The sequence below is a fragment of the Podarcis erhardii genome (genome assembly GCF_964252035.2).
Source record: "Podarcis erhardii genome assembly, chromosome: 1".
NCBI classification, from domain to species: Eukaryota; Metazoa; Chordata; class Lepidosauria; order Squamata; family Lacertidae; genus Podarcis; species Podarcis erhardii.
In genome coordinates this window covers 49,415,221-49,443,153 of record NC_138497.1, presented here as the reverse complement: position 1 = coordinate 49,443,153, position 27,933 = coordinate 49,415,221, and the positions used below count along the sequence as shown (strand labels likewise).

Genomic DNA, 27,933 nt, shown 5'->3' with positions numbered 1-27,933 from the left:
TGCAGAGAAGTAATTCCGCTGCGGGCGGGAGGCGCTAATAGGGTTTGGCAGTCGTGTCGCGCGAGCCTTTCCTTCCCGCTCTCCCGTCTATCAGGACAACCAAAGACTTATGGGAGCAGCTGGGTAGAAATGCTTCCGGCTACTTTCCCCGAAAATGCTTCCGGAAGAGGCGGGATGGCGGCTGCGCATTTTGAGGCGGGGTACACGCTGTAACCAGAGGCGGATACGAGCAGTCGGCCGAGACCCCAGCCCGGAGCGCAGAGAGCGCGGCCTGTGGAAGAGACAGGTGAGCAAGCGGCAGAAGGGCTGGCCGCTCCGGGGCGGCCTACGAGCAGGAGGAGGGCCGCTCTGTGACCGACGCCCGGCCGCGGCTAGGGGGTGGGTGGGTGTCCTCCGCCATGCGGGATACTCGCGGGGCGCGCCCGGCAGGCCGAGACGGAGCCTCCCCATCCCGTTCCTCGGCTGCCGCGCGAGGGGACCGCGGGGCCTCTTCCGACGCGAGGCATCGGCTTCCCGGCCGCGCTTCTCTTGGGACACAGGCCTCCCTCGGTGAGGTGCGGGTTATGTCACAAAAGGACACCCGTCCCCTCCTCACACCGCCGCGACGCCTCTCCTTAAGTTGCGCTTTGTCACACGGCCCCCACGTTTGGTGTTTCGGGGGGGAAACTAGTCAATAACCGTCCGGGGGGAAACTGGACGGAGAAAAACGAGAGGGTTTCATAGCGATGTAGTTGTTGCGGCGACCATAATGTCGGCCCAGAACACAGAGAGTGACAAGGAGGTTTCTAAGCAGCGTTCTGCAAACATGCGTGTCTGGTATGTTTTCCTTTTTTTTCTGCCAGTTGCAGAAAAATGGGAAATTTTTCCGATACCAGAACAGTCTAAATAGATGTTACTGTTCGCCATATCATGATTCGGTTTGGGCTGTTACAAATGAATAAATGGTCTCTCGATATAATTTTGCAGGATGCCTGGACTAAGTTGTAGGTTTTACCAGCATAAATTTCCAGAAGTTGAAGATGTGGTCATGGTCAACGTCCGCTCCATTGCAGAAATGGGAGCCTATGTTAGCCTACTGGAATATAACAATATCGAGGGCATGATTCTGCTCAGTGAGTTGTCCAGAAGACGTATCCGTTCTATAAACAAACTCATTCGAATTGGAAGAAATGAATGTGTTGTTGTCATAAGGGTGGATAAAGAGAAAGGTAAGTTAAAATTCTAGAGTGTTATTTCAAATTCTGAGTATGCAGTCTAATGCATTCTGTCATAGCCTACCTGTAGCTGGCTTCTATATAGAAAAGTAAAGTGGGTTTCTAAAACTTTTCTTCCTGAAACAAGAAGTGTTTTCTACTGCCTTAAGTAGATAGAAGTGGCATTTTTATGAGTTTAGAAGTTGTGTTGAATCCTCACTGTTTTGAGATACTTCATTTTGTATTAATTAGGTTATATTGACTTGTCAAAAAGAAGAGTCTCTCCAGAAGAGGCAATAAAATGTGAAGACAAATTCACCAAATCAAAAACAGTAAGTTACCATATTATTGGTTATTCTAGTACTTTGCAGAATGGAGGGGGTGTAAATTCTACTGGTAACTGTGTACATGATATTCTTATGTTTGAAAAAATGTACCTTGATGTACCTTGCTTCATGATGCAGGTGGGGAACCTGTGGCCCTCCAGATGTTGGAGTGCAGCTCTCATCATCCCTAGTCATTGACCATGCAGATGAGGAGTTAGGAATCTGTCATCTGGAGCAAGGGTAGCAAGTGTATATCCTCCAGATGTTGCTGAACTCCCATCAGCCGCAGCTAGTATTGCCAGTGGTGATGGGAGTTGTAGTCAGCTATACTGTGTGGGCACCATGTTGCCAACCCTGATCTGCAGGGTCACAGGTTCCCCACTCCTGCAATGACAAGTTTATGCAATTGTGTTAATAATTGTTTAGAGTGTTTAGGACTTGCAAGAACTTTTCTAAGCCTGATTTAAATGAACAAGAGCATTGAGAAGAAATGTGATATATATTGTTCTGTATTACTGAAAATGCCTCTGAATTTACCTGCATGAAAGTGATTTTGTGTTGTCTGTTTCATCTCAGTTATTTATAAAAATTATATACCATTGTATCATAAAAATATACCACAGCAGTTTACAATATAAAAATATAAAACCTGACAGTGACATCAGAAAAAGTTAAAAACAAGTTAAAAGCAAAAAGAAATTGAAAACCAACATCCATACACCATTGTGGGGGATATACTCTTAATTGTCTTCATAGGTCTGGAGGAATAGATAAGCTTTCAGCAGGCATTTAGAAGTTGGCCAGATGGTGCCTGTTGAGTCTCCATTGGTAAGACATTCCACTGGACTGATGCTAAAGGCTCGGTTTCTCATTCTTGTCAGGCACCAGGTGAAAGCATTTCTCTATTACCAGGCAGTGGGTTGATTAATCATTCCATGGGCTTTTAAATGTGTTTGTGGGAGGGGAGTTATTGACTTGCTTTATTATTATGTTTTCTGTGTTCTCATTTTGTGTTTTTATGTTGTGAACTGCCTGTGAAATTCAGATGAAGAGCGGTATACAAAATTAATAAATAATAGTAATCTAGAACAGGTAACTTGCCAATTTCCTGACTATGGGAGTCACCCACCCAAAGAGCCTCCATCTCCCCAGGATTTAAACAGAGTTGATTGACTCTCATCCAGTCCATCACTGCATCCAGACACCAGTCCAAAACTTTCACAGCCTCTTCCGATTCAGATGTTAATGGAGAAATAGAACTGCGTGTCATCAACATACTGGTGACACCTCAATCCAGAATTTGATATATAAAGAAATAGAAGGGAGAGCCATAAACTTGATGTGTTAATTTGCATGAACAACACTGATATTTGTTGGACACATTCGTTTTTATATTGCATACAAATGCAAGTTGTAGTTCAATGTGCAATATACAGCATGACTATAAAAGTAAGAGAGTACTGGCTCCATTTCAGAATTTCATGAAGAATATTAAAAGAGCTGGCAAAATTTCAGTGTAGTGTGATAATATGATGCAGCTTTATAGTTGTTAGGTGGGTGTGGTAGCATGCTCTTCTGTGCAACCTTTTCCTACTGTTGAATGGTTTCTGCACCAAGATGAGTGTCTCAGTTGGATCTCCCACATTTTCAGTTTGCATTGCCCAAAAAGTTTGGGCAATTGCCCTTGTGGGGCAGTGCCAGTAGCAAGGATGGAGGATCCTAGTCCAAATCGGGATGGAACAAAGGGCAAAAGAGCCTCTACCTCTCTTTCACTCTCACACACACCAGGGGGCCAAAGCAGATTGGACTTCCAGCACCTGCAATTTGCTGCTTTCCCCACTTCTTCCTTTAGGCAGCACAGGGGGAGGGGAGGGCCAAAGAGGAGAGGACCAGATGGCAAGCCTCAGAGGATCCCTTCTAGCCTAGAGGTTTTGTGTCCTTGGGGTACACTTGTTTTACTGTAATATACTACAATAAAATTAAAATAACTACACAGATTCTTATTTAAACCTTTTTAGGAAAAGAAATCTTTAGTGGCCTCAATCACATTTCACAGTAAGCCAAACTATGACTTACTGTGATCACACAAACATTCCTGAAAGGAGCTTGCACCCTCCTTGCTGCTCCTTGATATTTTTAGCATAATGCAGCACTTATACCAGCATCAAATTTGCTGGTAACACCAAACTGGGAGGGGTAGCCAATGTCACAGAGGACCGAATCAGGATCCAAGAAGACTGTAGTAGATTGGAGAACTGGGCCAAAACCAACGAAACACATTTCAATAGGGACAAATGTAAGCTGCTTCACTTAGGCAGGAAGAACCAGCTGCACTAATAAAAGATGGGAGACACCTGGCTTGCCGGTAGTCCAGGTGAAAAGGATTTGGGGGGTCTTAGTAGACCACAAGCTTAGCATGAGTCAACAGTGTGATGCAGCTAAAAAAACCTAACGCTGTTCTAGGCTAAAATGTCCAGATCAAGGGAAGTAATAGTACTTTGTCCAAGCTGGAACATGTGCAGAGGAGGGCAACCAAGATGACCAAGGGTCCTGAAACCAAGCCTTATGAGGAATGGTTGAGGACGTTGGGTATGTTTAGACTGGAAAAGGGGAGATAGTATAGCCATCTTCAGATATCTAAAGGGCTGTCAAATGAAAGATCGAGCAAGCTTGTTTACTCCTGCTCCAGAGGGTAGGACACAAACCAATGGATTCAAGTTACAAGAAAGGAGATTCTGACTAAACATCAGGAAGATCTTTTTGACAGTAAGACCTGCTTGACAATGGAACACGTTCCCTATGGGACTCTACTTCTGTGGAGGTTTTTAAGCAATGGTTTGATATTCACCTGTCATGTATGCTTTAACTGAGATTCCTACATTGTAAAGGGTTGGACTAGATGACCCTCGGGGTACCTTCCAACTCTACAATACTATGAATCCTACTATGGCCATGGTTAGCTGCTATGTAAAGCTAAAAAAACTGGGGCGGAGCAAAGTGGCTTGTGTTCTCTTTACCAGGGGCCAGCATCTTTGTGTTAAGCCATGGTTTGACTTAGTGTTAGGTGTGAAGGTGGCTAGTGTTTCTTTCTGAAAGGGTATCTTAATGTGCAAAATGCACAAGCAATTGTCACCCTGTTGTATTTTTTCATAAGAATTATTCTCCGCATTGGAAGTAATTGTATGCATTTTTGAACTTTTATTTGTTGTATGTAGGTTTACAGCATCCTTCGCCATGTTGCTGAGGTTTTGGAATACACAAAGGATGAACAGCTGGAGAGCCTGTTCCAGAGAACTGCTTGGGTATTTGATGACAAGTATAAAAGGCCTGGATATGGTGCATATGATGCTTTCAAGCATGCAGTTTCGTAAGTATACTACTTTTCCAGCTTGTATTACCGCTGATCACAAACATTTCAGTGGGTTTAGTTTGTTATAAAATGTCATATGCAACGAACCTTCTTTGCCTGACTGATCACCAAATGTCAGTTCAGATACAGCTACTTTTGGTAATGTTTAGATTTTAATGAGCTTTACGGGAAAATAAGAGGGACACGGGTGGCGCTGTGGGTTAAACCACAGAGCCTAGGGCTTGCCGATCAGAAGGTCAATGGTTCGAATCCCCGCGACAGGGTGAGCTCCCGTTGCTCGGTCCCTGCTCCTGCCAACCTAGCAGTTCAAAAGCACGTCAGAGTGCAAGTAGATAAATAGGTACCGCTCTGGTGGGAAGGTAAACGGCGTTTCCGTGCGCTGCTCTGGTTCGCCAGAAGCAGCTTAGTCATGCTGGCCACATGACCCGGAAGCTGTACGCCGGCTCCCTCGGCCAATGAAGCGAGATGAGCCCCGCAACCCCAGAGTCGGTCACGACTGGACTTAATGGTCAGGGGTCCCTTTACCTTTACCTTTAAGGGAAAATAAAAATTAAAGACTACAGAATAGCCTGTAGGTCTACCTTTCTGCATTCATTTCTTGTTCATGCTTATTGCTATTGATGGAATGTTTCTTCATATTAAAACACGTTCCTGAGAAGGCTTTGCAAGAATCCTTCATTTCACTGGTTTATTTGAAATGGATTTGTTTTGTATCAAATTCATGTGGTCACATGAGCCCCTACCTGCAAACTGAATTAAGGCAGTTGAGATACCATAGAGCACTACAAACTTAACAGCCATAGCAGAATGTGCACAAGACTAATGATGCACAAGGTCTGCTTCTATGAGATTAGTACGTTTAAATAGCAAGTAGTTTACTCAAGAATAGGTTTGTGTTAGAGTTTAACTGCTTAGATAAGTGACAGCAAGCTGTTATCATATGTATGGAATTATATTTGGAAACGTAGAAAATTCAAAGTGTCTGTTATGGTACAAGGAGGTTTTTTTGTAAAAATTCTGTTTTTATGGTATCTAACTCCCCGTTAGCCTTAATAAAACGTTTACAGGGCATAATAATTGTTGAAGATGAAATTGACATAGCTGCAGTGCTTTTTTTCTGGGGGGTGGGGGGAGACACACAACGGTATGCATACCCCTAGACATTTTGTGAATCTAAGTTTGGCATCTTTGAGGGGCAGTATTTCAATATGAGTAGGAAAATGAGAGTACCCCAAACGTTATTTTAGAAAAAAAAGCACTGCATTGCTCAGATGTATTTAATATGTTCTGGTAATGCTCTGAAATAAAGAACATACTACTTTTCTATAGTAAATTAAATATCAAATATAACTAGTCTCAGTATACTACATCAGAGTCAGAGAACAAAGATTACAAGATAGTTGTTTCACTGAAAAATAGACTAATGTACTAGAATAATAAGTGCATGTACACAGTGATATCCTTATTAAGAATATTATAAAATAGAATTTTTAAAGGATGTAACAGTTTAAATTTATGTCGATAAAACAATTGTTATAAAGTAGTAATTTTGGGGTTTTTTAAAAAAAATTATCTTAAGAGAATGTAGACATACTTTTTGTTTATAATATTTAATGTTATATTAAAAAGTTAGATTTTTTAATACTGCTTGGACAGTATTGTACTATAAATTGTGTTTACAAACAAATGATGGCTTCAATTATTTAGGCCAGTACCTACCGTATTTTTCGCCCTATAGGACACACTTTTTCCCCTCCAAAAATGAAGGGGAAATGTGTGTGCCTCCTATGGGGCGAATGCAGGCTTTCGCTGGAGAGCGAGAGGGGTCGGTGTGCACCGACCCCTCTCGGTCTCCAGGCTTCAGGAAGCTATCTGCTAGCTGTGGGAGCCCAGCGCGAAGTCGCGCAGCTCTCCCACGACTTGGTGAGAGCTGCCTGCAGGCTTCGGGCTTTACGCAGCTCTCGGCAAGCCGTGGGAGAGCTGCACGACTTCGGGCAGATATCCGCAAGCCTGGGGAGACCGGCGCGACTTCCCGCCGGGCTCCCTAGGCTTGCGGATAGCAGCCTGTTCTGGGGGCTGGGGTCGGGGGAAGCTCAGGCTTCCCCCGCCCCAGCCCCGTGCCTGGGGGGGGGGGAATAAAAAAATTTTTTCTTTATCCCCCCCCCCAAAAAAACTAGGTGCGCCCTATGTGCGGGTGCGCCCTATGGGGCAAAAAAATACGGTATTTCTTAACCATAGGCAGGAGAAAGACTGGAGAACATGTTCACGCAAATTCCTCCTGCTTTCTATTATCAGTGTTGAGAAATGCCTCAGTGTTGGTCCTTTCTCTCCTGTTAAAATGCATTTTAAGGAATGCTGGCAGACTTACATTTATGGGTCTTTTACTAGGGATCCTGCAATCCTTGATGGACTGGATCTGACAGAAGATGAGAAGCGTGTGCTAATTGATAATATCAATAGGCGCCTGACACCACAAGCAGTCAAAATTCGAGCAGGTAAGTCCCCAGACCAGAATTGATTAAAGAAACGAGGCTTGTTAATTTAGACTGAGCTTCTTATGGAAGAAGATCCTACATGGATGAATAAAGATATGCTTGGTGAGTTTACTTTGACAACAAGTTTTCTGCACGTATGTTGTACAAAATGTTGTGAATGAGATCACACAAATAAGCTGTTTGACTGGATTCCTGTAAAACTCCCTGAAGCTTGTCATTCCTTGCCTTTAGAGTTTATAGTTGTGAGTTACTTGAGCAATCTAACTAGTCATTTAACTTTTCATGTTTTTAACTTAGGACTTCCCTAAAGCTTCTTGAAGGAATATGACAGTCTCAGAGCTAATTATGCTATTATGCAAGATCAGGCTTGACCGCAGCAATACTAGTTGCATGTTATGAATCACTAGGGAGTGGTTGCAGGATTGTTGAGACTAATCCTGACATGTCTGCTAGCTCATAAACTAGTGCTACACGGAAATTCTGTCTGAAGAATAAAACAAGTTAAAATGGGAAGCACAAGGGCTTTTTTGCATCCCTTTTATGACCATGTTGAACAGTGCAGGAACTAGGACAGAGCCCTGTGGCACCCAGTTTGACATGAAGTCATTCTCATTAGGCTTGGATGTTCAGCCAGCTGTGGAACCATGGAACTGAAGTATTGTCATGCCCATAGTTTGCCATCTTGTTAACAAGATTGCTTTGCAAGAGTCTGTATGGACTGTGTTCACAGTGTTCTATTGATCTATCAGACAAGCCATGTCTTAGCTACGAAGTTTCAGTGCCCTTGTTCTGATTAGAGATAAATTTATGAGAGGGGTATTAAAATACAGAGGGCTGAGTAATAATAGAATAATATTGGATAATATTTTATCTGTGTTTTAACATAATCTGTCATTATGACCCATTTAGATATTGAAGTTGCCTGTTATGGCTATGAGGGTATTGATGCAGTGAAAGAAGCTCTCAGAGCTGGCCTGTGCTGTTCCACAGAAAGCATGCCTATCAAAGTAAGTGACAGCCAAGATGTGTGTTCTGGAAAACTATGAATATGATAAATTTGCAGCGTCCTGCATCAGCTGTGACAGTGGATGATACCTGCTTGTGGTTTTAACACACATATCCATGATAGACCTCATGTAAATTGTGTGTGTGATGGAGAAGGGTGGTGAGGTGAGAGAAATCCTCTCGGAGTAGTCCACTTGAGAGGAAATCTAGTTATGACTTTCGGAATGTCCCCATTTTACTGGGGGTATTATGTTACAGACAACTCCCGATTTGTGCAGGGGTTGTATTCCGGATCGTCACTTGCGACAGCAGGGCGCATGTAAGCTTGCCCTGTTACACCCTCTTCCGTGTCTGACAACAGCGCGCATGTACCTTGAACACATGCAAAATAGCTGTTGCCTATATTTATTTCATATTGTTGCATTTTTACTATGAACCGTTTTCCGTTACTGGGGCGGAAATCGTTGCAAGAGAAAACAAGACACAGTTATGTCCTCTTTTGCTCATTACTCATTACTGTAAGATCAAAGTAGCATTTCCCACACATCCTGGAAATCCAGTTTTTCTCTGTGGTGGTACAATATTTTTTCCAGACTTGTAGGCTTGTTTTTTGCATACCTATTGTAGATTAATCTGATAGCTCCTCCTCGATATGTGATGACCACAACAACACTGGAGAGGACTGAAGGCCTTTCTGTCCTTAGCCAAGCCATGGCTGTTATCAAAGAAAAGATTGAAGAGAAAAGGGGAGTCTTCAATGTGCAGATGGAAGTAAGTATACTGCAGTCTCTTCTCCAAACCAGTGCTGGTTGCTAACCTAAAGACCACCTTCCTGCTCCTTCAAATTTTAGGGATTGTGGGCCCCAACTTTGGAGAAAGAAAGATACTCCCATCCAATCCACTATCTTGTGTTTATTTCACTTGTCACTTTTCACAAAAAAGCCTCCAAATGGCTTATAGACTTTAAGAAATAAAACTAAAATACAACATTTGAAGTAGAATAATGATTCAAAACAAAATGCACATTTTAAAACCAGAATAGCAATAATTAAAAAGCGACCAAACACTAATTATAACCTAACAACAGATACTCCACAGTAGTTCAGGAATTGGTGACTTTAAGAGTAGATTACTACAGTGCACTCTGTGTGGCTGGCCTTGCCCTTGATCCAGTTTGTGCAGAATGCTGCGGCATAGTTATGGACAGGAGTGAGACCCTTTCAGCATATAGCACCCCAGAGATCTGCACCGGTTGCCATATCAGGCCAAGGTCAAGGTGTGTTGTGGTATCTTGAGCTTCCAAAAAAATTACTTGTCCATTATTTTTAGTACTTGGACCATACTGTTAATATCCTTATACCGTATCTGAACACCATCTTGTTGTGTACCTGTACTTTGGTGCTGAGGGGAGGCGTCTTTTTTTAGGGATTCTTATTTAACCTTGGTCAGCCATTCATTAGTCAGAACACTACAGCATCCTTCTCTCCCATCTTTCTACCTTCCTTCCCTTGACCTGAAAAGTGGCTTAAATGGGTCTGTAAGGACTGGAGAATAGTTTGCAAAGAAAGGTTATGTGAAGGTAAAGTCACTGGCTCTGCAGCTGACAGGTTTTCACGTTGCTCATTTTGTCCAGCAGGGGGTAGGGTGCGCTTTCTTCAACGCAGTTGCTTTGTTCCTAACTTTAGCATAGCAGCAGAAGCTGACATCTTAATAGAAAATATGCTAAAGGATTATTAAACACTAGCCGTATTTTCAGGACACAATTGATACTGATCCTTCCATTTATTAGAAATGTCACTTCTTCTTATCTCAAGTAGAAAGATACAGTGGTACCTCAGGTTAAGAACTTAATTTGTTCCGGAAGTCCATTCTTAACCTGAAACTGTTCTTAACCTGAAGCACCACTTTAGCTAATGGGGCCTCATGCTGCCGCCACACAATTTCTGTTCTCATCCTGTAGCAAAGTTCTTAACCCGAGGTATACTATTTCTGGGTTAGCGGAGTCTGTAACCTGAAGCGTCTGTAAGCTGAGGTACCACTGTATTGGAAACTGTATATGTAGAATGCCTATGAGTAAATTCTGCTTGCCTTCTGCAAACATTGAAACCACACAACTGGCTGCTATTGGGAATTCAGCCCAAACGCTGATTCCAGGGGAAACTATACTCTCAGAGCACAATGCTCCATCGCAGGTATGATTTGGATTTAAAGTAGAGCACTTTTATGTCTTGTGAGAGAACTCCACTTAAGTTGTTGGGTAGTATCTCATATACTATCTCCAGGTTTAACCTGCTCAGCCAGTATAAAACATGAGTATTATTATTTATTATTATAAACTGTCTCAAAGCAATTTGACAGAATAAAATACAACACAAAAAAGCTATTTAGTAGCGGCAACAGTTGGAAAAGGTACTGCAGGGGACTGGGTGGTGATCTTAAGACTACAGTCGCAAACCAGGCAGCATGCTGCAAACTGAGCTGTAGTGAAACCTCCTTGAGGACTCAGTCCTACACATAAGTGTTTGAGATGGAGCTTTGACAGCATCATTTGCAGGACATTATTACAAACTACTGCTGTTCATTGGTCTTGCAGCCTTTTGGCAATGTATCTAGCAGATTGATACATCATTGTTTTTAACATTTGGGAAAGTAAGCTGCATTCACTCTAGTTGTGTGAAGCCTTTTTGATGCAAGTACATCTCTTTAACTGGTTTCTGGGTCACACTGAAAGATAACTTAAATGTTGATCATATTTGTGACGTTTCAGCCCAAGGTGGTTACTGACACTGATGAGACCGAGCTTGCAAGACAGCTGGAAAGATTGGAGCGTGAGAATGCTGAAGTGGATGGAGATGATGATGCCGAGGAGATGGAAGCAAAAACTGAAGACTAAATTGCATGGGATTAAAGAAAAGGGTTGCAGTTATACAAACAAACACCAGCCAGTGACAACACCTTTGAGTGATAAGGTGTCTTGATATTGAAAACTCCACAAAAAAAGACTTTAATATTTTCGAATTTTGATGAGACCAAATTTTGAAGAGACAAGAAACCATCTGCTATCTGCTTCAAAAGTGCTGCTTAACTTCCTCAAAGGGAAGATGCTTCTCTCTGAAGATGTAATTCCCTTCCCCACAATAAACCAGGCATTGTCTAAAGGTTGTATTTACTATCTTCATATCTAAAAAAACAAGATGGGCAGCCATTCAGTATGTCTGGTAGTGAGGTTTCTGGAAATGAAAGCAGTATTCCTCCGCAGACTGTACTCATGCAAATATTCAATAAATTTCTTGGATATTTATCTAGATTTTTCTTCTTCCTCTTTTCACATTCTTAAAGAGAGTTTTAATGCACATGGGACAAAGGTCTTGCTGCTAAAGGTGATGAAAATCAAGTCAATTTAACTGCCAGTCCAGTCAGCTTCTGAATGTGGAATTGGGAAAGGGAGATGCAGAGGGCACAATTTTGTCCTTTGCCTGATGCAACAAAATGTCTTGGGCTAGCTCACAACCGCCCCAAGAAACATCAGTGATGTGATTCCTGCATTGCAGGTGGTTGAACTACGTGACCCAACTCTACACGTCTAAGCTTCTGTGTTCATTGTCGTGCATCAGAAAATCCAGATGCTCTGTTTACGGCTGTTGGGTTTAAGTGTTGCTACAGAAAGAAGGTATCTTAACTTACAAAATTTGAATGAGGTGGTAGGAATCCTGCCATTATTTTAAGTTAATCATTTGATGTTTGAAGGTATAAGGCCAATTTCTCATGTAGGGGTTCCCTTATTTCATGAGGGGAAATGTAGGTAGTGAACATGCAAATTCAGCAGTATTATAGGTTCAATATTATAGGAACAATTTAGGAAGCATTGAGAAGTGCACACATGCTGCAGTGCACCTAAAAATTCTACAGAGATTACAATCACATGTTTCATTTTCACAGCAGCTTTTGGTGGAACAGAGAAATCCTGAGAATCTTCACGTGTAATTGTGTATTTCCCAGTAATCCCAACTGGGAGGAATGTCACTGGGGAAAATAGCCTTTTCTGCTCCTAGGGTAGAAAACGAAAATGGTTGTATTCCAGTGTTGATGGAGACCTGTAGCTGATAAATTTTATGCTTAGGCCTATGGCACACAATACAAATACGGCTGCAAACTTTTCCCCACCACAGGAAATCTTGAGGACCTCAGAAAAGTTCTGACAGAAATCTCAGACAGGTGACTTCTCACTTCTCCCTCTCTTGATGTGGGTGGTCTTTAGGACAAAGAGCAAACACCTGGTTCTGATTAGATCCTGCAGCTATGTCTGTTTTCATGAGCCTGACATCACTGTCTGTGTTGAGTCTTACACGCATACAGGCTTCTACCTGTCTTCTATAACATGAGGTTATGTTTACTACTAAATCTGGAGCTGCTTGTGATGACAAGTTAAGCAATGCTGAAAATCAGATCTCTGCTTTGAACTCTTACCTACACTCAAATATTCAGCCTCCACCTTGTTTGTATGTGGAATGCTATAATATACATGGTAATGTGTGTGCTTTATATTGGTTACTTGAAACTCCAGGTGGCATACAGTAAGTCAATATAGAAAGATTAAAAAGCACAATAGTATAGTAAAGTTCAATACTAAAATCTGAAAGCAGCACAAAACAATATGAAAGCTAAAGCTACCTCATTAAAAACCATCACACAGCAGAGACTAGAAATAATTAGTATATATCAATCTTTAATTGTATTAATGATTCTAAATGTTATTTTCCCGCTCTCTTATCAATTGTCCCTTGGCTGTAACAACAGCCTCCTATAGCTAGGAAGGTCTGAGAGCTCTTAGGCATAACCTTAAGAGGATTAAGACTCCTTGCACCACCACAACACCCCTTCTGAGTCCCTGGCATTCAAAACAAACCTATCTAGTCACTTCCTTTAATTGTGAAGATTTGTTCCTTACAGAAAACTTTCAGGACTTCAAACCTACCCCCCCCCCACCCAATGATTGTTTTGCTGTATTGAGAGCGGGAATACAAGCTTATTTTATTTATTTATTTTATTTCATAAACTTTATATACTGCTTGATTTTAGAAAAGAAACCCAAAGTAGTGGGGTTTTTTATTTTAAAAAATCTGGTTTTTGGTGACCTTTACGTTTAACATGTGGTAAAAGATTTTGAACCCCATTTCTCTTCTAGGAAAAGTAATGTTGGCTTTCCACGTTTGTTGAATGTACATTTTGCTGAATTGCTTTTTCGGAAATATGCTAGAAAGGATCTGTGAGGGATCGTTCAGGAAACACATTCATCTCTGAGTTACCCCTTTCCCTGATACACACGCCCTTATGACTTCCCACTATCCAGTACAGTATTTGCATTTTTTAAGTCCTTGCCGCTCAGTGATAACATCTAGAGCCTTATCATCCATTAGAGTTTACTTTATTTATTTTATTTGATAAACTTCTTAGTCACCTTTCAGGCTACAAATATCTTCCCAAAGTGATACACAATGCACAATAAAAACACTTTAAAATTAACAAGAAAATCAAAATATAAATAGAGCAGTAAAACCATTTCATTTCAAGAAAGATTAAACTATACAAACCCTAATCCACAACCACTCACTTGACTGCACATCACAGCCATAGTTAAACCGGTTTCATGTGAATTAAGAGCATACCGGTGCTGAGGCAGTGGGCATTTTGTTCCAACCACTACCAGGAAACAAGCCATAGACTAACTTGTTACATCAAACCCTGTGGTTTGTTTCTTTCCAAACAAATTATGAGTGGTAACCAAGGTTTGTCATTGGCTTATTTAGAAAGAAACATACCAGAAGGCTGTTTTCAGACAGCATGACACGCTAGACCATCACTTGTTTCCTGGCTATGTAGCAAACATCAGCGTAGAAGCAAAGCAGCCACAATTTCAGTATGTGCCAGCACACCGCTCATTTGCATTGAAAACCATAGGATGATATCCACAAAGTAATTCTTTTAGCGCAATGGAACTTCTTCTCCCTCTCCTCTCTCCCTGTTCATAATAACAAAATTACCGAAATAGCAAAATCAGCAACCTATCATCTTAGTTATAAAAGAGCTTGAAATAAAAATAAATAAAACTACCCCTACTACCAGCATACAAGCAGGACTGCTGTAGCTGAATCCAGGGCTCAGGCAGGTTCACATGGTGGGTAGGTGGGCCTGGAAGGGAACAGGCAGCCAGTGCAGCTGGCTGGAATAATATACAGATCGTTCCAGCCCTAAGGTCAGTGTTTGAAAGGTGTCTCTAGGAATACAGAAGTTGGCCACCCCTAGCCAAGAGAATAAGCAAGTTGTTGGGTTGACTTCTTATACCAGATCATTCTATCAGTGCTCTATAAAGGGAAAAACAAATGCCTTCTTATTTGTTTCCTACCCACTCCACAATCATCTGTGTGCCCATAGCCTGGATACTATGTGGGACGATGATGTGGTGACTAATGTCTCCTATCCTGTGACTCACGCTGTTAGAGTTCAGATTGTTATCTCAAGCGGGACAACAGCAAGTATTTCAGAAGTATTACAAGCATGGCATGATTTTTGCCCTTACTGAATTCTTATCTTTATGATCCTACTTTAAGTCATATGTTTTGACCAACAAAGCCTGCTTTCTGCCAGACAGTGATCTAGGAGACTGGTAAGCCTCACAATAGCACAGAAGAATGTTGCTAGCCTTGAGCCTAAAGGTGTTTCTAAAGCAGGAAGGCTAACTTAAAGCAACATCTGGAGGCCCACACGTTAGCCACTTTTCTAAAGACTTTCTCCCTTCTCTATGGATCTGTAAGGCTCCAATGCACATATTGAGTGACTGATGGAGCCCATGTGTGTACATTGGATCTACTGGATTGCGGACCATGAGCCAGCAGCTCCAATATGTCCTTGGACTTCCATGCACACTGCCCAGGCTTGCACCCCAGGGCGCTGCTAATGCAGACATTGCCTCCGAAGAAACACTCCATTGTCTCTTGAGACGGACAGATGCCAACAACAACAACATTTGTGTACTTTCTCCTCAGGTGATTTCTGTATGCTAGAACTTCCCTTCATAGAAACCCATGCACATTATAGGCTTTAGATTCTACTCTTATCTACAAATCCAAACAATGACCAATGTATGTATAAGAGATTATGCAAGCACAATAATGTGTTTTTGCATTTTCAGCCATTTTTATCACGGGCGCTGACCGTATGTCAAACTATAAACCTGCTTTTTGTTTTAGTGTTGTTGTTTTAAAAACGAGTTTATGACTTAGTAGGAGACTGGAATGTGTTTGTGTGTACTTGATGGGACTAATGTAGCTTAACAACCCTAACATTCATGTTGATTTGGTGCACACATGTGCTGGGTAAGGGTCACAGCCATTGCATAGTAAATTCATTGGTATTGAAAATATTTTCATAGAATAGAGAAATATTTGTATTTTGATTCCCCAAGTTTTTCATTTTTCCTTTCAGTTCACTTACATTGCTCCTTTTCCCTGCAGCTATTATTATTATTGATAATAATAATAATAATAATATCCGGCTGGGTGGCTCCTGACAGAATATTAAAAGCACAATAAAACGTCAAACATTAAAAGCTTCCCTAAGTAGGGTTGCCTTCAGATGTCTTGTAAAAGTCAGATAGTTGTTTATTTCCTTCACATCTGATGGGAGAGCATTCCACAGGTTGGTGCCACTACTGAGAAGTCCCTCTGCCTGGTTCCCTGTAACCTTCTCACAGTGAGGGAACTGCCAGAAGTCCCTCGGAGCTGGACCTCAGTGAACAATGTGTCTGAACAATGTGGGAGGAGACGTTCGTTCAGGTATACTGGACCAAGTCCAAGTCCTGTGGTAGCCACAGTGTTTGTCCCTGGTATGTTGTAGTACATGGAGATAACAATAAACAATATATTAAAAATGGAAATGCCCAGTGAACAAAACATATAGAAGCCTTCAGTCCTTGGCTTCTATATACAGAAGGTCTGTCTCCTTCCTGTGTTGTATAATCCGGATGGCTGACTAATAACTTCTGAGTCATTCAATGAGCTTGATCCATTCACAGTTCTAGGGGAAGTACTGCTATGGTACAATTACCTTGCTAAACTTTCCCTGTTTTGTATTCCCTTAAGGACAGCTGATCTCCCAGTGCCAGCTCACTATTTGCCTATTGTCTCCTGGGTAGGGAGGGGTGTAGACGTCACAGCAGAGGAGGAGGTGGTTAAGAAAACAGTCACTGTTTTAAAACTCCTCATGCAGAGGGATCGGCTTGCAGTTGCCCGCAGACGTCTTGGAAGGCACATTCACCTCCTACTGGATCAGAATGGAGGAAGGGAGTGGAATTCTGAAGGAAGGCTTTCTTGTTAAAAAGGTAAGCTGCAGTCACAGGCGATGTGTACATTACCAGCTTAAAACACAACTAGTTTGTTCTTTTTCTCAGCTTCTCTTGCTGGTTTGGGGGGAAATGCATCAATAAGCAATGTTTCATAAGGAACGACAAGATATACATGGATTGTGGCTAATGGCATGTGTACACCACTTCCCACATCAGTGGTGTGAGAGTCCCGGAGGCAGAGTAAATGAATGGGAGAGCACACATGGCCACGGTTGTAATGTGCCGCCACAGTTTTATCTCTAGGTGATTTCAAACTTGCAACCTCCTCTTTAAAAATATGTTTGCCCTCGTTTGGGAAAGAGAGTGAGCTATAAATGTCAGAAGTAAATAACATCTTGCCAGATTATTACTTTTCCAACATGAATGTCTCCCATAGCTAGGCAAAGGATATATAAGGTTTAGATACCGCTCTAGAGTGCTGTGCTAACATTCTGCTACCATTCCTCTCTTGCTCTGACCTGCAGCATCTTATTCACTGTCAGGTCCTGTCTTGCATGCATGCAGATCTCCTCAAGATCCACCGCTGCTGTCATCTTTTATTCTTGTCTTGCTTTTCAAGCAGTTCTCCCTATATCCTGCCCTTCTGACCTAGGGTGCAACAGGTCAGAGCAACAATCTAGTTCTTCTTGCTCTACCTGTCTGCTCATCTTGATCTTTTGCCTTTTATTGTGCACACTCAATTTATGGTAGGAGGGCTCCAGGTACAAAATGTAGCCCAAGTTATTCAAATTATCCTTTTGCAATATCTGAAATATACCACCTCTCTTAATCTGTCATTGCCTTCATCAGATCTTCAGAAGGGCCCTAATTTCTAACAATTTATCCAGTCCAATTTGCTTTCTCTATGCTCATGTCTAAGGGCCAAATTGCACATGGTGCAGGAGATAAATGAATGAATTTCTTTTCTCTACTTCAGAGAAGCCACAGAGTTTCTAATTTGATTGGGCATTTATTCTTTCTCCTCCCCACCATGCTCTTTCCCTGATCTAAGTTGCCCCCAGAGGTTTCCATTAGCCCCACTAGGGGAAAACAGGAAAAATGGAACAGAGACTAGGTAGTACTGCAGTTGGCTGACAGAGCCATCTGCTTGGGGGTAGAGTGAAGAACATAAGCAAAGAACTTCTGGATCAGACCAAAGGCCCAGCTAGTCCAACATCTTGTTTTCACAGTGGCCAGCCAGACACCTATGGGAAACCTGTAAGAAGGACAGCTCTGTCCATTGTGCTTCCCAACACCTGATATTCAGAGGCAAACTGCCTCGAACAGTGAAATGTCCTGTCATGTTGCTGAGATAGCAATATGCTGGGTAAACTAAAAACAGATGAGAACTGCTGTATGGGACTTGAAAGCATTGTCTGAAATCTGGGTTTTTAAAGCTAGAACCCCACTCCATGCTATGTATGGTTTCAATCCTCTCTGTTGTAAAAATCAAAGCTGAGGAACACCAAAAACATGTCACTGCCTGAGGCAGAGTACCAAATGCTAGGACCCACCACTTCAAAAAGTATTGGATTCTGCCCCCCGCCCCCCAAATCTATTGCAAAAAAATAAATAAAAATCTACTGCCCTATCTTGCTGCATGGTAGGGTAGGACCTTTTGAGAACTACTCATGTCTAGTGACTGTAAAACTGAATTTGGATCTGAGTGAGACAAATCTATTTCATTTCTGCCATGGATTAGTTGGGGCGAATCAGCATCTTTCCCATTGTATAATAGTGGTTAGTGCTTTTCCCCGGGGGTACTAGGGTACTCAGTACTAGCACCAGGTTATTGTGCTCATACCTGTAAGGACTGCCTGGGAAACTGTGCTATCGTTGCAAAAAGCTCACTTGTGGAATCACTAAAATACATTTGGGGAAACCTTGGATTTGTGGAAAGAAGGTAAGAACTTGGTTTAAAGTCCTACCAGATGAGTGCACATTAGAGGCAATATAAATTATCAATTGAGTGCAATGAGTAAGAAGTTCATGAGTATGCAAACACCAAAGCAGGTAATAAATGTTGTTTATAAGCTGCACCTAAGATTGACACTTTTTGTTTGCAGGGACATGTTGTCCACAACTGGAAAGCAAGATGGTTTGTTCTTCTCCAGGACAGACTGCTCTATTATAAAGTTGTGGGAGGAAAGAAAGAGTCTTCTCCAAAGGGCAGGATTATTTTGGATGGCTGCACAATGACTTGTCCATGTTTGGAGTATAACAGGCCGGTATGTCCAATTCTCTTCCCATTTGGTTTAAATTACTGTTGCTGTGTTGGCTCTAGAAAATGGAACGTATTAGAAGGGGGCAGTGCTGGTACCATGAATTTGTGGGTCATATTAGCTAGGGCATTCTCCCTTTAGCTAGGGGTGAACAGCAGTGTTAAACTGGCTACTTCTAAGCTCTGGAAAAATGTTGTGAGATCCTATCACAAATCTTACACATTTTCTCTAGTTTAGCTAGGAAAGGCAAGTGATAGATATACAACTTTATCATACTGTATTTTAAAAAATTGAACATATTATAGTACTCACACATCAAAGCAGCACACTTGAGACCCACACTTATCCTTAATTTCCAGGAGATTAGATAGATAGATAGATAGATAGATGATAGACAGACAGATGGTAGATAGATAGATAGATAGATAGATAGATAGATAGATAGATAGATAGATAGATGATAGATAGATGTGATAAATAAAACACAGGTAGATTTATCATGTAGTTTTACCTGAGAAAATGTTTGATCACATCTGTTTATGACCAGAAAGTTAAGCTGTTCAAGGTCTCTCAAATTTCAGTAAGTATTTTTGAGTGATAATTTCTAGCAAATAATGTATTGTTGTTTCTTGTGGTTTATTTATAGTTGGTCATTAAACTGAAGACAAAAACAAACACAGAATATTTCCTTGATTTCTGCTCTCGAGAAGAGCGTGATGCCTGGGCATTGGATATAACTGGTGCTATTCATGCTGGCAACCCAGTGCAAGTCCAGCAACTTCACCGCATGAAAAATTCCTTCAAACTGCCCTCAAATATCAGCCTGAAGTAAGTGTTAAATAATGCCTCTATCTGCTTTCCTGCAATTTTGCGGGGGGGGGGGAGGGTGTAGCCCAGTTTGTACATAATACTAAGCCAGACTGTGGCTAAATGTGAACATGCTCATAGTAAGTGTCATGGCTGCTTCACTTCTCCCCCAGTTCTGCTGCTGTGCTCCCAGAAGCTAAGCCATGGTTTAGTTTAACATTACGTCTGAATCCAAGATTGTGGTTTGTCTCAATTTGGACAAACCATAAGTTGTACCCAAGGTTTGTTTGGGCTAACCACTCATGGTTGTTAAGGAGAAGACGTTTGTGGGCTCCCCATGGCCACCTGATTGGCTACTGCAGGAGAATAAATGCTCGACTAGGTTGACCTTTGGTCTGATTCTGCAGGGCTGCTCTTATGTTTTTATAGACCTGAGGCTCAGGCGACTCTCTGGACAGTGGTGCCATCAGGGCAGGACTTTGGGGCAGAAGCTCAGAGCTCCACTTCATAGAATGACCAGGAGGACCCCCAAAGGCAGCAAGGCTGGTTTACCGCATTTTGAAATGAAGTAATACGCCTTACCATCTAAAGAGGGACCCCACTGGAATATAATTAAGTCCCCAAACCGAGCTTACTTGACAGCAACATAGAATGGGATGCATTCAAGCAAGGGCATAGCACTGTTTGCCAGCACCCGGGGTGTGTGTGTGTAGAGTGCGCTCATCTGGCCCTTGCCACCGCCACCAGGCAGGCACTCACATGTCAGGCAGGGGAGGGACATGTGGAGGGTGAAGATTACCCCCCGCATTCCCCAGCCTGGTTCGCCTGCGACCCCTGATTGTGCATCCAGGGCAATTGCCCCATGCCGCCTTCCACTATGCCACTACTTGACTGAATCAAGGATACAGGAATCAATGGTACTCTCCTGTGTGTAACTGGAATTGCCTTCCACTCATGCCTGAGGTACTTTCGATCGAAACTGTGCTCTTTATTGGCTGTATGAATTGAGACAGAGGGATTTGAGTCCCCTCACAAAACCGGATTCTCTGTTTTCTTAAACATTAACCTTTTTGCTGGTTTTTTTCCAGTCGCATTGTGGACAAAATGCATGACAACAGCAGTGGAATTAAGCTCACACCCAACACAGAACAAGGCAGCACATATAAAGAAAGTTTTACAGGTAGGCATACCTCATGTTATTAGCCTCCTAGTACTTCAATATAATCTGATGCAAAGGAATGTTGTTTTCATTATTAGGGCACAGCCCTGGGACATGAACAATAAGAGCACATCTTCAGTGATTTCTCTCCCATTAGTAGCTACAGCCAGACCTCACATGCTGGTGATTAGATGGAGGTACTTAAACATTAGTGGGAGTGGCTTCCAAACCTAGTATTTGGAGTGTGGGGTGGGTAGCTAACATGGTGCCCTTCATATGGTGTTGAACTACAACTTCCACCAGCCCCAGCCAGCTAAACAAATGTCTAGAGAGCCAGTGTGGTGTAGTGGTTAAGAGCGGTAGTCTCGTAACCTGGGGAACCGGGTTCGCGTCTCCGCTCCTCCACATGCAGCTGCTGGGTGACCTTGGGCCAGTCACACTTCTTTGAAGTCTCTCAGCCCCACCCACCTCACAGAGTGTTTGTTGTGGGGGAGGAAGGGAAAGGAGAATGTTAGCCGCTTTGAGACTCCTTAAAGGGAGTGAAAGGCGGGATATCAAATCCAAACTCTTCTTCTTCTTCTTCTAGAGGTGATTGCAGTTGGTCCAACTGCAGTTGGAGGGCACTACATTGGCTACTCCTGAATTGCTTTAGGACCAGGGGATTTGGGTTCAATTCCCTACTTGGCTGTGAAGTTCACTGGGTGACTTTGAGCCAATCATGGCCTCTCAGCCTAATCTATCTCCCTGGGCTGTGATGAGGATGAAATGAAAGAGGGAGACCTGTCTACACTGTACTATGCTCCTTAAAGGAAAGGCAAGATTAAAATGTAAGGGGAAAATACAGTCTGGAGCCCAAACACCTCTAATTTTAGGTATCATTTATGAATAGTGTGTGTGAGTGCTTCACAGAATTGTAGAGTTGAAAGGGTCCCCTTTGCCTGCAAAATGTCTTGGGCTGGCCTAGAATGAGAATAAGGTTATCCAGAAAGACAGTGCTACCTGCCAAGTTTATGAAAATGTGCATGCAAATGTCTGCTCTTCAGTCAGGTTAGATTACAATTTAAGGCTCATTTCTCTGTTAGAGGATGAGTACTGAAAACCTCTACCTTCCTTGGGAATTGACTGGCTGCTTGCTGTTTTTGCTCACCTTGACAGCCGCCTTTATTCTTTTCAGGCTCTGTTCTGGTTGACTGGCTGATTTCCAATAGTTTTGCAGCCTCCCGTCTAGAGGCTGTCACCCTGGCCTCTGTGCTGGTGGACGAAAATTTCATTAAGCCTGTGGGAGCCCGCAGTGTTGAAGCCATGAGGAATGGTGATTTGACGGAGCAGTTTTTGGATGACTCTACAGCTCTGTACACATTTGTAAGTGATGGGATTTCTGGGAGTCTCCTTTCTGCATATGAGGACACCAAAAAACAACAACAGGGGCGCAGTGTGCATATGCATTGGGGAGACTGATAGGAAAGATTTGCAATAAATGAAAATCAGGCCAAAAAGATAACTTGAGCAAAATCTTTCTAATGCTTTCTAATGCTATCTGACTAATATAGTAGTTGGACTTTGGGTTGGGTGTGGACGTGCAACAGGAAAAGTTTGGCGTTTATCTGGATGCAATATGGGAACAGCTCATTGTACCTGCCATAATGAAACTTAATTTATGCACTTCTGTGCCTGTTTATTAGTGAGGGGGCAGCAAAAGGCCCTCTGGGCCTCTCCAGCAGCATTATTTGCTGGGAGTGGTGGCAGCAGTGCTGAGACCTGCAATGGGTGGTTGTGAGCCACCTGCCTAGGGGTGACATCAGTAGTGGTGGGCCCTTTAAGAGCACTGGGATCCTAGCAACTGCCTGAGGATACTGAGTGCTGAGACCATCCCTACTGTTTATCGTGTCTGGCAAAAAAACTGCTTTGAAGATGGAAGTTTCTATGACTGAGAAGTGAAAGTTCTATGTTAAAGGAGGAAAGGAACACTTCTGTATTTTGTACTCGTTTTGCTACTGCTACCCCCAATTTCCCCAATATCTTTAATTTTTATTGCAGGCAGAAAACTATAAGAAGAGAACCACCTCCAAAGAAAATATTCATCTTAACATTATTGAACTGAGTGGCACCATTTTAAAACAAGGATTTTTAATAAAACAGGTGACCATGACTTCTGAATCATGTTGGCAAGTGGAGAATGGGAGGCAATGCTGTATTTAGTGTCTTCTTAAGCTCTTTTTAAAGAAGAAAGTTGGGTAATAAAATTAAATAATATGGGTTGTATCTGCTTGTACAATAAACTTCCACTTGTCCAATGGGACTTCTCTCTCCCCTTCTGCTTGTGCCCACCCTCGAAAACTGCTCCAGTTCATTGGGGGAGGATCTGGAGCAGATCTGAGGGGGGCACATGAGGAGAGGAGAAGGGAAGGGGAAGTCTGCTGACATACTGTTGAATACAACCCAAAGATTACAATCACATGAACAGTGTTGCAAAAGAGTGCACATAGGACCAAATGTATAGAAAAAAATGTGGTGTTCTATGCCTAATACTTCAGTAGGAAATATATATATGCCTTTAGTACACTAACTGGAATCCTTCTTGCAGATATGCTGCCTTTCCTTTAGCAAATAATGTTTGAGGTGGAAAATAATTGAGAAACACAATCTTTCACCTGATGTGGTACAACGCAAAAAGCACTGGACCTTGTGATATTTCTGAATGTATGGTTTAGCTTTCTGTGTGACATAAGAAATGTTGTTCAAATCATAATCGGCAAAAACAATTTTCTGACCAGGAAAGCCTTTGATCCCCCCCCAACACAGAACTATCTATACTGATTTCAAATAGTTTTGTAAATCAGGTTGTTCCCCCACACACTTCAGTGCACTGAAAGTTAAAATGGAATTAAGAGACTATTGTGAAATGCCTTGGTGAATAGTGAGGTCAGAATTCCCCACAAGGATTTGTGCGCCAAGTGATCCTTTTGAATTGTCATTCTGAGCAGAATTCCAAAATAATTTGCACTAAAATCAGATCTTCTATGAAACAGCGGTCCCACTGTGTACATTATTATATTCTGATTCTGAAGCAAATTTGGTTCTCAAAGACAAGCATTCAAATCTAGCCTACAGTTGCTATTCTTTACTTGTTCGAGCTAGGAAAGGAAGTTGATGTAGTGACTTAGCAAAATGCACAATGACTTCAATTCTGCCTCTGACAATGTTTCTTTGTCTAACTTACTTGGCTATGACAATTATTCCTCTTGGCTAAACCTGTTTCACAGGGCTGTTGTGAAGATAAAATGTGGTAAAACAGATAACGAGAAATGTCTCAGTGTATGCAGATCTACAGGCCATTTCAGAAGGACAAACTGAGAAATGGAAGGTGAAATGGATCTATTAATCTTTTCAACTTTTAGGGACACAAGAGGAAAAACTGGAAGGTGAGGCGCTTTGTCCTGAGGGCTGACCCTGCTTTCCTACACTATTATGACCCCACAAAGGTGAGATGGTGGACTCCCAATACATAAACTATCTCATGTCTTGTGTGTAACTTTTTGGTAAAATAGATCTGAATTTTTTTGTGCTTAAGTTAGAATCATGTGAGGCTGAAACTAAACCTCTTGTGGTCAACAAATGTGGCATCCTGGGGTGTGTGTGCATGTTGTGCCCCGGCTCCCTCAATTGTAGGGGCAAGGTGGCGCACATGGCACTGTGTTTTGTTCTTATGCTAATTAGGTTGGTTGCTGGAGTTTGGTCTGTGGCTGTGCGCACACCATATATTTAAAGCACATTCAGAGCACATTATTTCCTTCAAAGAATTTTGGGCAGTGCAGTTTATTCCTCACAGATTTATAATTTCCAGCAGCCCTTAAGAAACTACGGTGCCCAGAATTATGTGAGGGAAAGAATCTGCTTCAGAGGTATAATTCACAGCCTGTGTCGATCTAGATTGGATTTATGACACTGCTGGGTTGATTTTATCAATTTATTTATGATTTCATTGAATTATATAATATGTGTTGGTTTTGTTGATCTTGCTGTGTATGTTGCCTAGATAATGTTTTTATTAAGGCAATTCATAAATGGAATCAACTAATAATAATAAATAATAGATGGACAAACTGTCTGATGCAGTATAAGACAGCTTCCTAGGTTCCTATAATTCCCCCCTTGTCTTTAGAATTCAACTCTGTTATTAAAACACTTTGGAGGAAGACATGTATAATTTTTTTAAAATTAAGATACTACCTCTTTACATAATTAACACCTAGAACCTCCAGAGGCCTATCCCAGAGAGGAACAGGCTGGGACAAGATTCATGTTGTGCTGATGTTGCCAGCTACTGCATGTCTTGCCAAAGTAAAATGTGTTGCATAGAACATATAATTCATATTCCTTTGGACTCTTTCCACCCACCATAGGAAGATAACCGACCAGTTGGGGGATTCTCTCTCCGTGGTTGCCTTGTCTCAGCATTGGAAGATAATGGAGTCCCAACAGGCAAGTATGAACCTAGCAGTTCCTTTGGTTGTAGAGCTCTTCACGTGTTCCTTTCTTATTTATGAATAAAGTTTAGTGTGAATCAGCTGCTTACACTGGGAAAGCTGAAGCCATTTCAGATATTAGGGCCTGGGTTCCCAGCTATGGGAGATTAAGTGGTAATGGTGGTGGGCATAATGAAATCCACGAATTCCACACCCTCCTATTTTAGTCAAATCACACCTCCCCTGTAGGTTTCCAAAAACAGTTGTTTAGGGAATTGTCATAAAGGCGAGGGGGCCAGGCCCCGTTTGCCCCTTCTCCAGTCTGAGCACCAATTACGGCACCTTGAAAAAGGGCAACTGTGACAATAGGACTGGCTGTAACTCTCTTGATTATAAATAGCTGGCTCAAGCAGCCACATTGCCAGATTAAGGACAGTATAGCATGGAGAAAATAAGTGTTGCTTTTTTGGCCTTTCATGGCACTTGGGTAGATGGGAGGTCATGTAAAGATAAAGGGAAGAATTCAACATCACATCAATCTTCTGATCAGCGCAAGCATTTCTGCTTTTCAGATGAAATGGTACACCCTTTCCCCTTCTGCTGTTCTAGGGATTCTCCCAAACCTCCAAAGTGGATTTGGACAAGGTGTGTGGGTGTTCAGGCAGACGAGAGGAGGAAGAAACCCACTGTGTTAGCAGGAGCCCTTGCACTAGCTTCCTCTAGCACACCGGGTTAGCTGGATCCAGATCCAAGCCTGTATTCGTATCAATGCAGTGGTACACTCTCTTATCAACAAAAGCAAAACTGTGTTGAGTTATCAAACTCTCTCCCTTGTGAGATTTTGCTGTTACTGCAGCAACTGTGTTGTCTCTGCGCCTTGCTAACATTCCCCTCCCTTTTCCTTTTTGTTGCAGGAGTGAAAGGGAATGTGCAGGGCAACCTCTTCAAAATCATAACAAAGAATGACGTTCACTACTTTATACAGGCCAGTTCCAAGGCAGAGAGGGCAAGCTGGATTGAAGCCATCAAACAGCTAACATAAACTTTTGCAAATTTCTTACGTGGACAAAACCACTGACTTGGATCATCGCTTTGGGGGTAATATAATGGTTGGTTTTTGAGGTGCATAAGTGAGTTGTTTCAGCCAAACATAAAGCCTGCATCCAACAAATCTACTTGGGCCTTTACCACACTTTCCTTATAGGAAGACTTGTACATTCAGATTTTTAAAAAAGTCATTTCCTGTATGTGGTCCACAATACTTATGCATCATTTCCCTAGAATCATTCTGGGAATTCTGAATATTCAACCAGGTACATTCATCTGAGTAAAACTAAATCACATGACACAGAGTTGGACAAACCTAGAATGGGGACATCAAGCTTGGAAATTGAACTGGACCTCTGCCATCTGCTTCCATTCACCTTCACAGCCCAGAAGGATATAGGATGGGATTCGCCTAACAAGCCCCATCAGAAGCCCTGCATAAGGATTCCCGCTTGTGCAATGGGTCTTTCTCCCCTTTCTTCCTCCCATTCCCCCTGAGGTTGCCTAGGGGTGTGTGTGTCAAGAGAACACCCAGAATAGCATGCAGGGGGAGAAGAGCAGGGGAAACTCTTCTGCCTGTCAAGATGAAATACTTGTACAAACGGAAGGTTCATAATAGTGCAACACTGAATTCCTTCCATAGTGTTACTGATTTACATCAATATAATTTCTTTGCCAGCTTTGAGATGGTTTTAAGCTTCAGTTCTGTTTTTTTTATAGCATATTATACATTTTTAAGCCGGCCTATTTGTGTGTGACCATATGAAAGTTCATGTATAGAGCCCACTGGCCAGTTTGAGTTCCTGAGAACAGTTCACCTCTTACAAGCAGAAGTGCCTTCTGCCAGAAGGCAGAGGAAAGGGGGAAATGGCAGGTCCAATATTTTTTATGTTGTGTTTTACCTGTGGGAAATTAATTTCTGTAGAGGATAATGAGGCTAGATGTCTCAAGATGGGTAACTCCTGCAGTTTGAACTGCATGCCAAATACTGTATAGTATTTTCTTTTCTTTTTTAAGTAAAAATGTCCCATGAAACACTTAAGAAGCTCTGACACTGAGGTTTCGCAGAAGGTAATTACCATATTTAAAAGTGATATTTGGGGTATGTTTTAATGATCTTCCATATTTTTTTGTATGATCTTTTCTATGATTTGTTTGTATTTCCGATTTGTTTATTTATTCTGTAGCTGTAAAACTGCAAAAAAAGTTTTTTTTAAAAAAAATAAACAGTGATGAGCCACTTGTGGTATGCCTTTAAATGTTAATAATTTCAAAAGCACAAGAGACTTGCTGACAAGCCTAAAGTTGGCCTATGGATTTGGTTGTTTGTGGAAAACAACTTTATATAATAAAACTCAACAGTCACAACCAGAGGGAAAGATGATGTGCAGAGTTGCTGCGTTTGGCTGCCGGTTCAAGCCTGAGCATATATTTTTAAACACTATAATATGAAACCCTCCCAC

General features: G+C 42.0%; 2 protein-coding genes across 3 annotated transcripts; both read left to right on the top strand.

The window, feature by feature from the left end:
* The first annotated feature begins 23 nt into the window (after positions 1-23).
* On the top strand, positions 24-11,547 carry EIF2S1 (eukaryotic translation initiation factor 2 subunit alpha). 2 transcript variants are annotated; one of them, XM_081856326.1, is made up of 8 exons: positions 24-286; positions 967-1,208; positions 1,446-1,525; positions 4,735-4,886; positions 7,278-7,384; positions 8,294-8,391; positions 9,017-9,160; positions 11,157-11,547. In XM_081856326.1, exons 2-8 carry the CDS (start codon positions 968-970, stop codon positions 11,280-11,282), a joined length of 948 nt encoding a protein of 315 aa, XP_081712452.1. In that variant the 5' UTR covers positions 24-286; position 967; the 3' UTR covers positions 11,283-11,547. The 2 variants fall into 2 exon arrangements, with proteins under 2 accessions (XP_081712452.1, XP_081712451.1); XM_081856325.1 differs by lacking the exon at positions 24-286 and adding an exon at positions 627-816.
* A 4,671-nt stretch (positions 11,548-16,218) lies between these two features.
* On the top strand, positions 16,219-27,713 carry PLEK2 (pleckstrin 2). The gene is made up of 9 exons (XM_081856300.1): positions 16,219-16,766; positions 18,836-18,997; positions 19,638-19,819; positions 20,887-20,978; positions 22,132-22,319; positions 22,995-23,096; positions 24,356-24,439; positions 25,361-25,439; positions 26,338-27,713. The coding sequence occupies exons 1-9, from the start codon at positions 16,719-16,721 to the stop codon at positions 26,463-26,465; spliced, it is 1,065 nt and encodes a 354-aa protein (XP_081712426.1). The 5' UTR covers positions 16,219-16,718; the 3' UTR covers positions 26,466-27,713.
* The last annotated feature ends 220 nt before the right edge of the window (positions 27,714-27,933 follow it).